At 39.7% G+C, this 12,686-nt stretch overlaps 5 protein-coding genes across 5 annotated transcripts; 2 read left to right on the top strand and 3 right to left on the bottom strand.

The window, feature by feature from the left end:
• Window positions 1–2,545: 2,545 nt before the first annotated feature.
• Window positions 2,546–3,039, bottom strand: CBG27142 (the record flags this gene model as incomplete). The annotated part of the gene is made up of 3 exons (XM_045237812.1): window positions 2,546–2,632; window positions 2,686–2,817; window positions 2,962–3,039. The coding sequence occupies 3 exons, from the start codon at window positions 3,037–3,039 to the stop codon at window positions 2,546–2,548; spliced, it is 297 nt and encodes a 98-aa protein (XP_045100164.1).
• A 119-nt stretch (window positions 3,040–3,158) lies between these two features.
• CBG18958 lies at window positions 3,159–3,683 on the bottom strand (the record flags this gene model as incomplete). The annotated part of the gene is made up of 3 exons (XM_002637229.1): window positions 3,159–3,303; window positions 3,350–3,497; window positions 3,620–3,683. The coding sequence occupies 3 exons, from the start codon at window positions 3,681–3,683 to the stop codon at window positions 3,159–3,161; spliced, it is 357 nt and encodes a 118-aa protein (XP_002637275.1).
• A 2,673-nt stretch (window positions 3,684–6,356) lies between these two features.
• Window positions 6,357–7,457, top strand: Cbr-mdh-1 (the record flags this gene model as incomplete). The annotated part of the gene is made up of 3 exons (XM_002637228.1): window positions 6,357–6,731; window positions 6,774–7,190; window positions 7,239–7,457. 3 exons carry the CDS (start codon window positions 6,357–6,359, stop codon window positions 7,455–7,457), a joined length of 1,011 nt encoding a protein of 336 aa, XP_002637274.1.
• A 2,034-nt stretch (window positions 7,458–9,491) lies between these two features.
• Window positions 9,492–10,427, top strand: Cbr-dpy-11 (the record flags this gene model as incomplete). The annotated part of the gene is made up of 5 exons (XM_002637227.1): window positions 9,492–9,628; window positions 9,682–9,843; window positions 9,892–10,020; window positions 10,067–10,214; window positions 10,263–10,427. 5 exons carry the CDS (start codon window positions 9,492–9,494, stop codon window positions 10,425–10,427), a joined length of 741 nt encoding a protein of 246 aa, XP_002637273.1.
• Window positions 10,428–11,615: 1,188 nt separating this feature from the next.
• Window positions 11,616–12,536, bottom strand: CBG18955 (the record flags this gene model as incomplete). Its single annotated transcript, XM_002637226.1, has 5 exons — window positions 11,616–11,743; window positions 11,794–11,871; window positions 12,066–12,138; window positions 12,302–12,418; window positions 12,486–12,536. The coding sequence occupies 5 exons, from the start codon at window positions 12,534–12,536 to the stop codon at window positions 11,616–11,618; spliced, it is 447 nt and encodes a 148-aa protein (XP_002637272.1).
• Window positions 12,537–12,686: the final 150 nt, after the last annotated feature.

Raw genomic sequence — 12,686 nt, 5'->3', positions numbered from 1 at the left:
AGCTGACAAACTTTTTTGAAATTCTAGACGTCTCGGAGTGATCACAAGAATTTTGAAAAAGGATTCAATGTTCAGAATAGGCATGAAAGTTCTATTTATGGTAGCACTATCAAACTATAAACCTTCTCCAAATAAGAGAACCCGCCTGTTTTCTAGAAAACAACAAACCCATTTGTTTGTAGAATCATTTCGGAGAAAAATAAAAAAGTTGTGATATTTGATCACCTAAAAAGTCATCTTCGAAGAACATCTTTTTTTGTCTTCAAAGATCAGAAAAGACCTAGAGAAAACATTTTTTCAGCTCTATTATCCAATCCATCCATTTTCTTGCTTTCCACCTTCACTTTTGAACCATTTTAAAGAATATTTCTGAAATCATGTGAAAGATTTCAGACGCAGACAGTCGGAGGGATTTTCCCTCCCATTGTGTTTTGTATGTATCATTCATTTGATTCCGACGTCTTCCCTTTCCGATCTTTCGTCATACTTCCTAAAAGATCACTTAACATCTTACATCACTTCTCTCGATTCGTCCAAAAAAGAAAATAGAACCACCACCACAAATCATCGTTTTTTTTTCATGCCATGTTTAGTGTCCAGTAATTTTTCCGAGTGATAGCTGAGTCAGGAAGTGGACAGATTCGGAATGCGGCAGTGCTCCTTTTGAAGAGAGATAAGAAAAATGGGAGGAGGTATTGTTGATGAGGTGATTTTTTAGAGAACAAAGAAGGGAAAAGAAGATTGATACAAATTACAAGTTGTCAAATGTTATCAGAAAACGAATTGACGAGATCAGTGAAACATGAACGACTGTTCTATACACGGCCTTGCCTCCGGAGCTCTTTAAATACTAAAGGAGATGAGAGCCAATTTCAGAGAAAGAAAGAAATATGCACTTGGCAGACCTACAGTGAAAAACTCAGAATAAAAATTCAGTGCAAGATGATATTGCTGGGTGTTAAATAAAGAAAGAAACAGGAAATACAGTACCATGCAAAAGTGAATAACGTAAAATCTGCCTTTTAACTTTGAATCAATTTATCTCGGTTCCTGTAAAAAATATCAAAAAGTTGTCAACTGGTAAAGTGTTTATCATAATATCAGAAGTCTTTTCTTTTTGATATTTTTGCATAGGAATTGAGATTATTGGGATCAAACTTCGCAGTGTGGGGGCTTTTCTATTACAGGTTTTACAACATGTTAAAAATTATCATGGGGTTCTAAGCTTAAATTTTAAAGAGAATCGGCATTGTTTAGTTTTGTATTTAAAAATCGAAAAATTTTCCTTTCCATATTTTTGAATTTGAAATTAAAATTGGCCAGACAGAAGTATTCCGACATGTACGATGTTATGAAATGGTTTGAATTGAGTTGTGAGTAAATAGCGGTTGTTCCAAATTTTCGTTTGAAGAAATCACTGGAAAACTGTTTGATCCTATTAGTTAGCTCGTTTTTTCTTAGTTAAAAAAAACTTGCATTGCCCGGATCGAATAATACCAAGAAATCAACTATTTGGGAGACTTTTGTCCTCCGTTAATAAAACTGATTTTTTCCCTAATTTGGTCACAAAATCAATTTTACCAGTAGTATTCTTTCTTCCATGGATTTCCAAACGATTCGTTGTTTTAAAAAGACTGATTTTACTTTCCTAGTCGAAATGAAGCACAGACACGTTTACCGTATTTTCTAAAATAGAAGGGTCTCCAAAACCGTTAATTTCGAGCTCAATTATCTCTATTCCTGTGAAAGATATTAAAAATATTTCAACTGAAAAAATGTTTGTGATATCATGATGAGTAATTCATCAGTTGACAATTTTTTGATATCTTTCACAGAGCACGGGATAAATGAGCGCCAAGTTGAAGGTTAGGGTGACATTCTATCAGTGTGTTTACTGTAATTGAACGTTCGTTATCAGAGTAAAGTGCGGATATCTCACATAATTAATACTTAACTACGCAATTCAATTTGAACCTAATTGCCTTGGTTTTTAAAAGAAACGTCAAAAATTCCACAATTAATGAACCGTTGGTCGGGAGAATTGATTTTTAGGAATTTCCTTGATCTACAGGCTTTAAAAATTCCAGTCCATTAAATGAGGTACAAAGAAAATTAACAAAACCCAATATATAAAAAATGTTTATCCGTTGATATTTATTGGTCTGTCGAATTGGTGAAAAATCGGTCGCAGAATAAAAACAAGCATCTTCGAGAGACAGAATTTGACAACTTTGTTCCAGAATGAACGGTATCTAGAGCGCATTTAAAGATGATTGCATACTTTGTCATAACTTTTAAAAAAGTCGGAAACATGGTTTTTAGGCAAACACTGACTGTTATTTGTCTGATTCCTATGGAAAAATATATAGTGAATAAAATTATATGTGAGAATTTATTTATGATAACCACTCAACGTTACTCTGGCGAACTCAGAAAAAAACATTGGGAAGATTTATTGGGAGACCGAACAGGACAGAAGACCTTGTTGGAAAGTGTGAGGTATGTAATTAGAATGACGATGGATCGATGATGATTCGTTTCCATTTCATTTGTTCTTCTTTTGTATTTTGTAGTTGAATTCAGCATCTGGGTGTAATCTTTGGTACTGCTCCCTGGATTGAATGCGAATTTTCTGAAATTTCGAAAATGGAAAATAAAAATAAAAAATCAGAAAGAATTGAGAACCTTTTTCATAGTGTCGATTTCTTCTTGAATTTGCTCAGGAGGGACTACGGAGAGATGGAGTTCAATTGCAGAGTACAGAGCATTTGCAACCGATTGGTTCCGTTGTGGGAAGCCAAGACGAGGGTTCGGTTCCTGGAAAAAATATGGGTTATTGAACTTTCAAAGAAATTCAAATTTTAGAATTAATGAAAATATAATTATTTCAGTCCCCCCATTTCCAGATCCCAGATCTTCAACGCACTCTCTACCCCAATTTGGAGATCAGGACCTACTCACATTGATCAATTCACAGTTTGCAATAGCAACCCAGACGACAAAAAGAGAAGAGAATAGTGAAACTTTATTGAAACGCATATCAATTTTTATAAAATAAGAAGGACGACGCCAAAATAATAAGAATTGGGCGAATGATTTCGAAGGTGAAATGCATATTTTTGATAATATTATTTTATCGGAGGACATGGTCATGACGTTTAGAATGGTCTTCCGTAGTATGGTGGTGGTGGGGGTCCGTGATGATGGTGATGGTGGATTGGTCCTCCGAATCTTGGTCCGCCGTAGCCTCCGTATCCGAAACGACCATAGCGACCATATCCTCCATAGCCTACGCCTCCGTATCTGTGAATAATATGTTTTATGAAGTACGTCACACATGTTTTTATACCTTCCGTATGGTCCGTAACCTCCTGGGCCTCCGATTCCTGGTCCTCCGAGTGGTGGTCCTCCAAGACCTGGTCCACCGAGCCCGGCAGTACCAACGGTTCCATAGGATCCAACGGTGTTTACTCCATTGGTGGAGACAGAAGACCAACCTGAAGTGACTTGGTTATGGAATTTAATTTAGACGAAATTTGATTTGAACTTTTTTCCAAACGAATTTTGTAATTCTTAAACGTATTCCGAAAGAGAAGATTCTTAATAAACTAAAACTTACTGGTTACGGCAAGAGCTTGGCTGACGAATAGCCCGAGAACGGCGATAACGATGAGACGAGTCATCTGAAACAGAATAAATTGAAAATATATCAAGTTTATGCAAATGTTGAAAAATGATCAAGAAAATAGGTTAATATTGGACCAACATCGCAAAGAAAGAACACAACCGTCCGGCTCGCATTTAGTTCGTTCAATAGAATGACCTATTGACTGAAGGTGTTCTGGTGTGTCTTCTGTAACCCGGATAACACATTTATGGGGGGGGGGGTGTGTTCACCACAATCGATCATATCTCATCTTCGGGGAAGAAGACAATAGAGGACGCATGGCAACCGAGAAGACAATACATAGTGAATGACGGTAGATGAATTATAGGATGATTTGAATCTGTAGGTTTGTTCTGGAAACACAATGGATGCGTTGGATGATTAGATTAAAACATTTTGATAGCGGTGGTGATGCATGGTTTTATGATGCTAGTCATGGATCGCTTCTGATTCCTTTCGTCGTTATAGTACCAACTCCCATTTGGAAGATCAACGTTTGAAGAGTTTCTAAAATAGTAATGCTGAATCAAAAATTTAAATTAGTGTTCGGAACTAAAAGAAAAATTATTGATATGGAAACTGAGATTGGGAATCTGAATGAACATACTTTCCCGCAGGCCGATTAAGGGCAGGCACGGACCAGCGGATAACTCGCTTTAAATTTGAAATTGTGGGTAAACAACGTACCAGATGATAGAGCTCGGCGAGATATACAACTTCCAATATGAATCAACCAGCATTTAAATCAATAAATAGATGCGTTCCGACATTTAATAGCCGGGCCGGACCATAATGATCGCCTTGGAAGTTCGCTGAACTCAACCATGCTATCTAATCGCAGTTTGAATTTTGAAGCGAGTTATCAACCGGCCCGGAATCAGCCCCTCGACAAGTATGTGAATAGATTAATGGTGAAATACAGTAGCCTCTTTGGAAATTTCAGGCGTAGTTCTTAACGAATTCGAAATTGGTAGACGATGTACTACTTCATTGCTTGAACATATGATTTCAAGATCTGTTGTCAATGTAAAAATGAATCGAGATATCAGGATGTTGATTTTTGAACTACCGTGAACACTCTGATAGAATGATACACAATCCGTCAACTTTGAGCACATCTATCTTATTCCCTGTAAAAGATATCAAATACAAGTCAGCTGATAAAATGTTTATCATAATATCAAATACATTTTGATAGTTAACCATTTTTTGATGTCTTTCACGGGAACCGAGATATATGGGCTCGAAGTTAGACTGTTTACGGTATATGGAACTTGACGTTTGTTAATTAATTGTTATTATGCTTGTCTGAGCAAAAAAAGGTTGAGACGCAGAGAAAAAGTGTCTGCGTCTTCACCGTTTGTGTGCTATTTAGGCTCTCCGCTTCGATATCGCTACCGTATTCAGACTGCAAAAAAATACTCTCTAACTTTTTTTTCTCAGACAAGCATAATAGTGGTAAATATATGCCTAATTTTTCCAGATTACCATGATCGCTTCAGGTGATCAATGATGTGTCTCAATCCACTGAACACTTATCAATGTTCCCCACGTCTGTGTCGCTTCGTTCTTTGAACTTAAATCAGTCTTGATGTCTCTAGGTTCTCGAATAATCTCTATCTCTCACTGCGACTATAAAAGTTCTCTAAAATGTTGTCTTCTTGTCCTGCTTTTTTTCAAAAGATTCAACTCTTCTAGAAAAAAAACCTCTAATTTTGCAGTGATATGTTGCTCGCTCTGTTGTCTGATGACCTCGAGTCTTGAAGAGAGTAGCCTCCCCATCCAGTTTACGTGACAAACAACAACTCGTCTGTTTTCTCTCGTCCTCTCATCTCTACCCATTTTTACAACAAAGTCTGTTGGGTCATTGGCAGACCTGTTGATAGTCATCTGAATGTTGCTATTTTGTTGCTCTTTTGATTTTATTATTTTTGGAAGAGGCATCGTGTTGCGACCTAAAAAACCTCTTCGAAAAACGTCCTTTAAAATCTTACGGTAGAATTTCAAAGGAACATTCTTCAATGTGATGAGGTCTCATAACGATATCACCTTTTTGTTTTTTTTTGCTCTCGGCGCGCAAAACCAAATTTGGTTTTTTAATCGCTAGTTGACCAACTTTTTCACTGAAAACAAATCATATTTATCACTTCATCACCTTCGAAAGCCTATTTCATGTATTCCCCTTTGCGAACTGCGGCGCCATCGATTTGAAACGTTCGGCGCCGCCGATTCAGTTTGTTTACAAGTTCAAAGTGCGCTGTTGGCCAGTGAAACGAGAGAAAACGGGCGGCGCGTATCTTCTCTGACATTCACATCGTCTCTCGTCGCCGCTCCCCCTTTTTCTCGCGTTGGGCATCTATTTTGTGTTTTTCTCCTGTCTGTTTGGTTTTTCTTCTCAACAGCGCTCACTCAACTCAGAAACCACCACAATCTTATCATTTTCATAGTGTTGTCTTGATTAGGCAACACTTTACCCTGTTTTCGATTCTGCAGTTCCTTTCATCTTATTTTTCTTATTCTTCTTTCTCCAAGTAACTTCTACTATCGGCACAATATTCATCTTCGGTCTTTGTAGAAACGTGCAAGTTAGCACTTCTTTTCGTGGTCTATTGAAATCTTGTTCACTGCTCAACCGCCGCACTTTTTCTCGTTTCTGCGATTCATATTCTCAATACAAATTCTTTTCAGAATGACTGCCCCACTTCGCGTTTTGGTCACTGGAGCCGCTGGTCAGATCGGATACTCGATCGTCATCCGTATCGCTGATGGAACCGTCTTTGGGAAAGACCAGCCAGTGCAACTCGTCCTTCTCGACGTGCCACAATGCTCCAACGTTCTCGAAGGAGTCGTCTTCGAGCTCCAGGACTGCGCTCTCCCAACTCTTCACAGCGTTGAGGCTGTGACCGAGGAGAAGCCAGCTTTCACCGGAATCGACTACGCATTCTTGGTTGGAGCAATGCCAAGACGCGAAGGAATGGAACGCAAGGATCTTCTTGCCGCCAATGTCAAGATCTTCAAGTCGCAAGGAAAGGCTCTCGCGGAGTACGCCAAGCCAACAACCAAGGTATATCCGAAAAACATTTTTATTTGAAACCAATGTTTTCAGGTCATCGTTGTTGGAAACCCGGCCAACACTAACGCATTCATCGCTGCCAAGTATGCTGCCGGAAAGATCCCAGCAAAGAACTTCTCTGCTATGACTCGTTTGGATCACAACCGCGCCCTTGCTCAACTTGCACTTAAGACCGGAACTACCATCGGAGACGTCAAGAACGTTATCATCTGGGGAAACCACTCTGGAACTCAATTCCCAGATGTCACTCACGCCACCGTCAAGAAAAACGGAACTGAGACTGACGCTTACTCCGCTGTTGGAGACAACGCTTTCCTTCAAGGACCATTCATTGCCACCGTTCAAAAGCGTGGAGGAGTCATCATTGAGAAGAGAAAGCTTTCGTCTGCCATGTCCGCAGCCAAGGCGGCCTGCGACCACATCCATGACTGGCACTTCGGAACCAAGGCTGTAAAAAAATCTTATTCTTTCAGCAGTTAACACGAAATTAATTTTCAGGGAGAGCACGTCTCGATGGCTGTTCCTTCTGATGGTTCGTATGGAATTCCACAAGGCCTCATCTTCTCGTTCCCAGTCACCATCGAGTCTGGTGAATGGAAGATCGTCCAGGGGCTCAGCTTCGACGATTTCGCCAAGGGAAAGATCGCTGCTACCACCAAGGAACTCGAGGAGGAGAGAGATGATGCCCTTAAGGCTTGTGATGACGCCAACATCTAAGATTCATATTTCTGATTTACTCTTCTTCTAAACCTTAATGTTTCTCATAATGTAAAGACACAGTAGGAAGTCTAAATATATGTTTATTCGTTGTACAATAAAATTATTGCATCTGATTCCTGAATATGTTTGTTTGTCCTACATGTTCCAACTAGTCACTCGTTCCGTCGTATATCTTTCCTGAAAGCAATCAGTTTGACAACATTGCGAATTCGGAAGATACAGCAGAAAAAAGTTGGAGAAGCGAAGTCATCTGCATAGGAAGCAGGTTTGGGGGGCGAGCGATTTGCGAGAATTCGTGAAATGAGGGAAGTAGGAGGCGTCAGTGTTGACCATTCATTCCAGCAATTGTCCCTTCCTTGTTCAACAACGCCTGTCTCTAGGCGTCGGCTTTTTTTTTCTCAGCTTTGATCAGCGAACCGAATTTTCAAGTTCTGCATCACTTTAGAAAAAAAAAGCGAATCCGTTTTCCGCTAAAAGTTTTTTACTAAAAATCAGCCAACACCAACAATAATTTATATGCAAGCTTTTGCTGTTGGAAATTGACGAGCTTCCAAAAACATGCTTGCTGTGACAATTTTTTCCGAAATTTTTCAACGAAAAATTCGGTGGATTCTCGTACAAAATTCATAAAAATTTACGAATTTTACAAAAATTATGCAATTTTTCGAGAAAAAGTAGTTTTTCAATAAATTTCTGTGATATTGTGGATTTTCTGGAATATTCTTCACTTAAATATTCTTCAGAATATTCTTCACTTTCAATACAAACGACGCGTTTGATACGGGCTCTTTTTTCCAAACCATGTTCAAGACCTTTATCTCGGTTCAAGACCTTTATCTCTTCCTCGAACGTGCATTCCTTGCAGAATGAAGAAATCAGATCGGGTTACTGTTCTTCATCAATGTTTGACCCAAATCGGGACGTTTTTTCTGCTGATCGGGTGGCGCTATCAAAGACGCTATCATTTAATAAACATTGAGAAGACCTAGTTATCCACAAAGCTCGATCGATAATCGCAAATGCGGTACGACATGTTGGAAGAGATAAGTTGTTTTTAGTATGTATGTGAATGCGTGTGCGCAGCGACAGTACCTACCTACCGGGAGGCGACGGTGGGAGGATATCCTTGACCCTGTGAGATGCATCTTCCCCCACTTCCTTTTCAATACATGCTCTCCTTCTTTAGGAAGAAGTACTCATATTAGTTTGTTTTGATGTCAAATATCTCAGTTCTGAGCTGCTCTGATAGAGGAATCCTGTTGAAGTGTTGCCTCTGGGAACTTCGGGAACATAGTTCCTAATTCCAGTTAATAGCTGTTAACTTGGTAACAGCTTAAAATCCATCTGCCGGCTTCAGAGTCTGAACTTCAGGCATTCAATATTAGAATTTAAGAAGATATTGTCTTCATCGTTCCTTGAAGAAAAAACTCCTATTCTGATTTCGTGAATACAAACTAGGATTGAAACAATCATACATGAACGTTGAATTCTAAAAGCCTGGCTCGCGCCTACATGCATTCTTCCGAAGCGAGGTTTAGAGAAACTGTCTGTTAAAAAGTAAACAACAATTTCACCATATTTGCATTTGGCTCATAGTCAGACACCTGTATCTTCCTCACTCGATACCATCAACTGGTCAATTGGTATAGTTTCGTTTCGTTGTCACTTTTCAATTTGATGTTTTGATCGTTTTTCGTTTTCTGTTCTCGTACATCTTCTTGGCTAGTAATACGTGGCTTTAGAAGAAACCGGTAGCCTTTTCTCTCTCTCTCTCTCCTTCCGAACTGCAAAACGAACTGCGTCGACGGCGATAATGCGTGTGTGTGCGTGTCTGCTGACCGTACACCGCCGAGATATATCCTTTCAATCCGTCTCTCCGTCCATCTTCGTTTTTCTTGTGTCTTCTTCTTTTCTTCACACCATTCCGCTTTTCACTTAAGAATTATTCTTCCGCTTTCTATATGTTTTACATTCTTCATCTTCTTCTCTCTCTCTTTCCTGGTGTCTATCAGTCTCTAATAATGTTTCAGAATGCTTCTCCGATTGCTCGCCGTACTCGCGATTGCGGTTGCTGCTATCTCTGCTGGGCCAACTAGATCCTCCAAACTAGTCTTCCTCAATGAAGAGAACTGGCAGAATATTATGAAGGGAGAGTGGATGATTGAATTGTAAGTATATTTCTAATTTCTTAATAGCCTATTCAAAATAATCTAACTTTCAGCCACGCTCCATGGTGCCCTGCTTGCAAAGATCTTCAGAAGGCATGGAACGCATTCGCCGACTGGTCTGATGATCTTGGAATCAAGGTTGGAGAGGTTGATGTCACTGTCAATCCAGGTCTTTCCGGAAGATTCCTCGTCACTGCTCTTCCAACAATCTATCAGTGAGTTTCTTTCAAAATCTGTCCTGATCTTATCGTTCTCATTTTCAGCGTCAAGGATGGAGTCTTCCGTCAATACTCCGGAAGCCGTGACAAATCTGACTTCATCTCATTTGTTGAGGACAAGAAGTACCGCGTAATTGACCCAGTTCCAGATTACAAGCATCCAAACTCCAAGCAGTGAGTCGTTTTCATTTCGTCTATGAAAACCAGGATTTGTTTTCAGAATGGGAGTCGTCGCTGTCTTCTTCAAGCTCTCGATGGCCGTTCGTGACCTTCATAACCATCTTGTTGAGGATAAGGGAATCCCATCGTGGGCCAGTTATGGACTTTTCGCCGGAGTTACTCTTGCTCTTGGATGTGTCCTCGGATTCGTGAGTGGTCTAGTATCTTGCATAGCGCTATAACTCTGAAATTTCCAGTTCATTGTTATCATCATCGACCAAGTTTTCCCAACTGGACCAAGAAAGACTCAAGCTGCGAAGAAAACCGAGAAGAAGGATTCCAAGAAAGACTCTGGAACTGAATCTCCAACCAAAAAGAATGGAAATAACAACAACGCTAAGGAAGCCAAGAAGACCAAGTAAAATAGAGACCCATTTTCATTTTAAATTGTTTTATGATGTGCCTGTTGTTATTACAATTTTATAATTTGAAAAATTTTAATAGTTTTTCTTTTTCATATTTATTCTAACCAGCAGTCTCTGCCCCTTCACTTCATTTCCAGAATTCCTCTACTTGTTGAAACGAAATATTGCCTGTCGTCCCCAAATTTATATAAGTCACTTCTTCCTATGGGTTCCCGTTTTTTCTTCTCTTCTTTTGTTTTCATTACCATTGCTTTTGCCTCTCGTCGCATTTCATTTCGGACTCTGCAACCCAAAATACGTAATTAAAGCGACATCGTCGTGCCCAGCAGGCCGGGAGCCAGTCGGTGCCTGTGGGGCGTGTGTTCGCTCCGGCGACGTAACGTCTTCTCGCTCGCTTCTGCTTCTCGCTTCTCACACAACGCATTGATCCGTTTCCCGTTTTGTCTATTGCTTCATTCCTTCCTCTTTTTGTCATCATTTTCAGAAAGAGTTTTAATAAAACACTGTTCCGACTATTAGAGATTTCATGAATATGAAGCAATGATGGTGTTTCGACGAAAAATCTCTCGATATTACTATTCAATCGTGCTACTTGCATGTGAACCGAAAAATTGCAGAGAGCCACCAGTAAACAACTATTGTTTGTCGCCTGAATCGGTTATTCTAGAATTGTTTTGAACGAAAGCAACGCATCCGTCACTTTATAGCCATTTTTCATATTTGTTTTCCGAAGAATAAAATGACGACTTTACATTATTGTTGAATTAAAAAAAGTGGGACCTGAATTTGAAAGGCGTAGATTTTTTTGATCTACGAAAAAATGCGGCAAAAACGTAATACTTCAGACTTTTGCCTCGTTCGAGCTACTTTCGCAATTAAGTTCGGTTTTTCGATGAAATACAGATTCTAGAGATACTAGCGATCATTTTCATACCAAGAAATCTAAATTTTGTCCAGAAAACCCCACCGAATTCAAAGAAATAAGTTTCGTTTACTACAGTAGTGATTTTGGAGAGAGGTCTCGTAAATTGACCCGAACGCCGCCCGCGAAATTTTCCAGGTCCCACTGTTCTTAAAGGTGGTGTACGGTGAAATTTTTTATTGCATCAAAATGTGCAGAAATGCATGTATATTGACATAAAAATAAAGAAAAAATCATGAGCTATTCTTCCATATGGATGGATGCTAACTTATCCGCTGAATAAAGGATTGGGCTATGTTCAACGTACGAGCCAAGTGATGCTCAACCTCTCCGCTTGGATCAGTTTGTCCAGCAGTGGCAGCAGCAGCGTGGATTGCAGTCAGCTCGGCATCTAAAGAATGAAAAATTACGGAAATGAAGCTGTTAATTACGGAAACTCACTGTTTGCAAGAAGATCCGAACGCTCATCCACGCCAACCTTCTTGGCCTCTGCGAGCCATTTAGCGAAAGCTCCATCACCTGTAAGTGGATGTTAAGGTTAATTCAAGAGAATCAGCAAAGGTACACATTTAAATAAAAATTGTCATCCTAATCATGCGAAAAGTTCAGAACCGGGCAGAGGGGCGCGATTGCATTGATTTCTGGCGCCAGCGTCAAAGTTTTAAATATAAGGTTAAAAAAATAAGATCAGAAAACCGACAAAAAAGACGTACCCAGGTTGATGCGGTCTTCTAGATTGGCAAGCGAGTGGAAGAGAGCAAATGTTCCGCATGCGTTGGAGATTTTCTGAAAAAAAAGCTGTCTTTCTTTTCATCCCCTGGCCAACGTGCCTGGTTCATGAAAAACACGGAATCATCCGCAGCCTTGGCTTGCTCGAAGACGGTTTCATGATTTCGTCGACCTAAAATCCCTTGGTAATCTACCCGAATCTCATTATAAAACATCACACCTTCTTATACTCCGGGAAGCAAAGAATGACGGCATGCTGCGGTTGTCCGATAGAATCGTCTTCGAAGAACAGTACATCGACCGTCTTGACGCCACTCACTCCCATTTTTTCGATCATCTAAAAACGGAAGACAAATTAAATTGGATTGTAATGCAGAGGTGACCAAGCCACCGAGACGACGAACCGGATTGATGACAGTTGGATTCGATTCGAGTGGAGTCCACACGACGGCCATTTTGAAACAGAGGAATTGGTTCTGAATGTAAAAAGCATGAATTAGAAATATTTATTTTGAAAAAGATTGAGAAAGCAGCATTAGTTACAGTATGCTTGAAGGCTCAATGCCAAAACTTTTCGCGGGTCTCACACCGAAAAATACGGTATT

This window comes from Caenorhabditis briggsae, assembly GCF_000004555.2.
Source record: "Caenorhabditis briggsae complete genome, chrV, whole genome shotgun sequence".
NCBI lineage: Eukaryota > Metazoa > Nematoda > Chromadorea > Rhabditida > Rhabditidae > Caenorhabditis > Caenorhabditis briggsae.
Note: the sequence above shows the minus strand (reverse complement) of the source record. Positions and strands in the feature narration are given on the sequence as shown.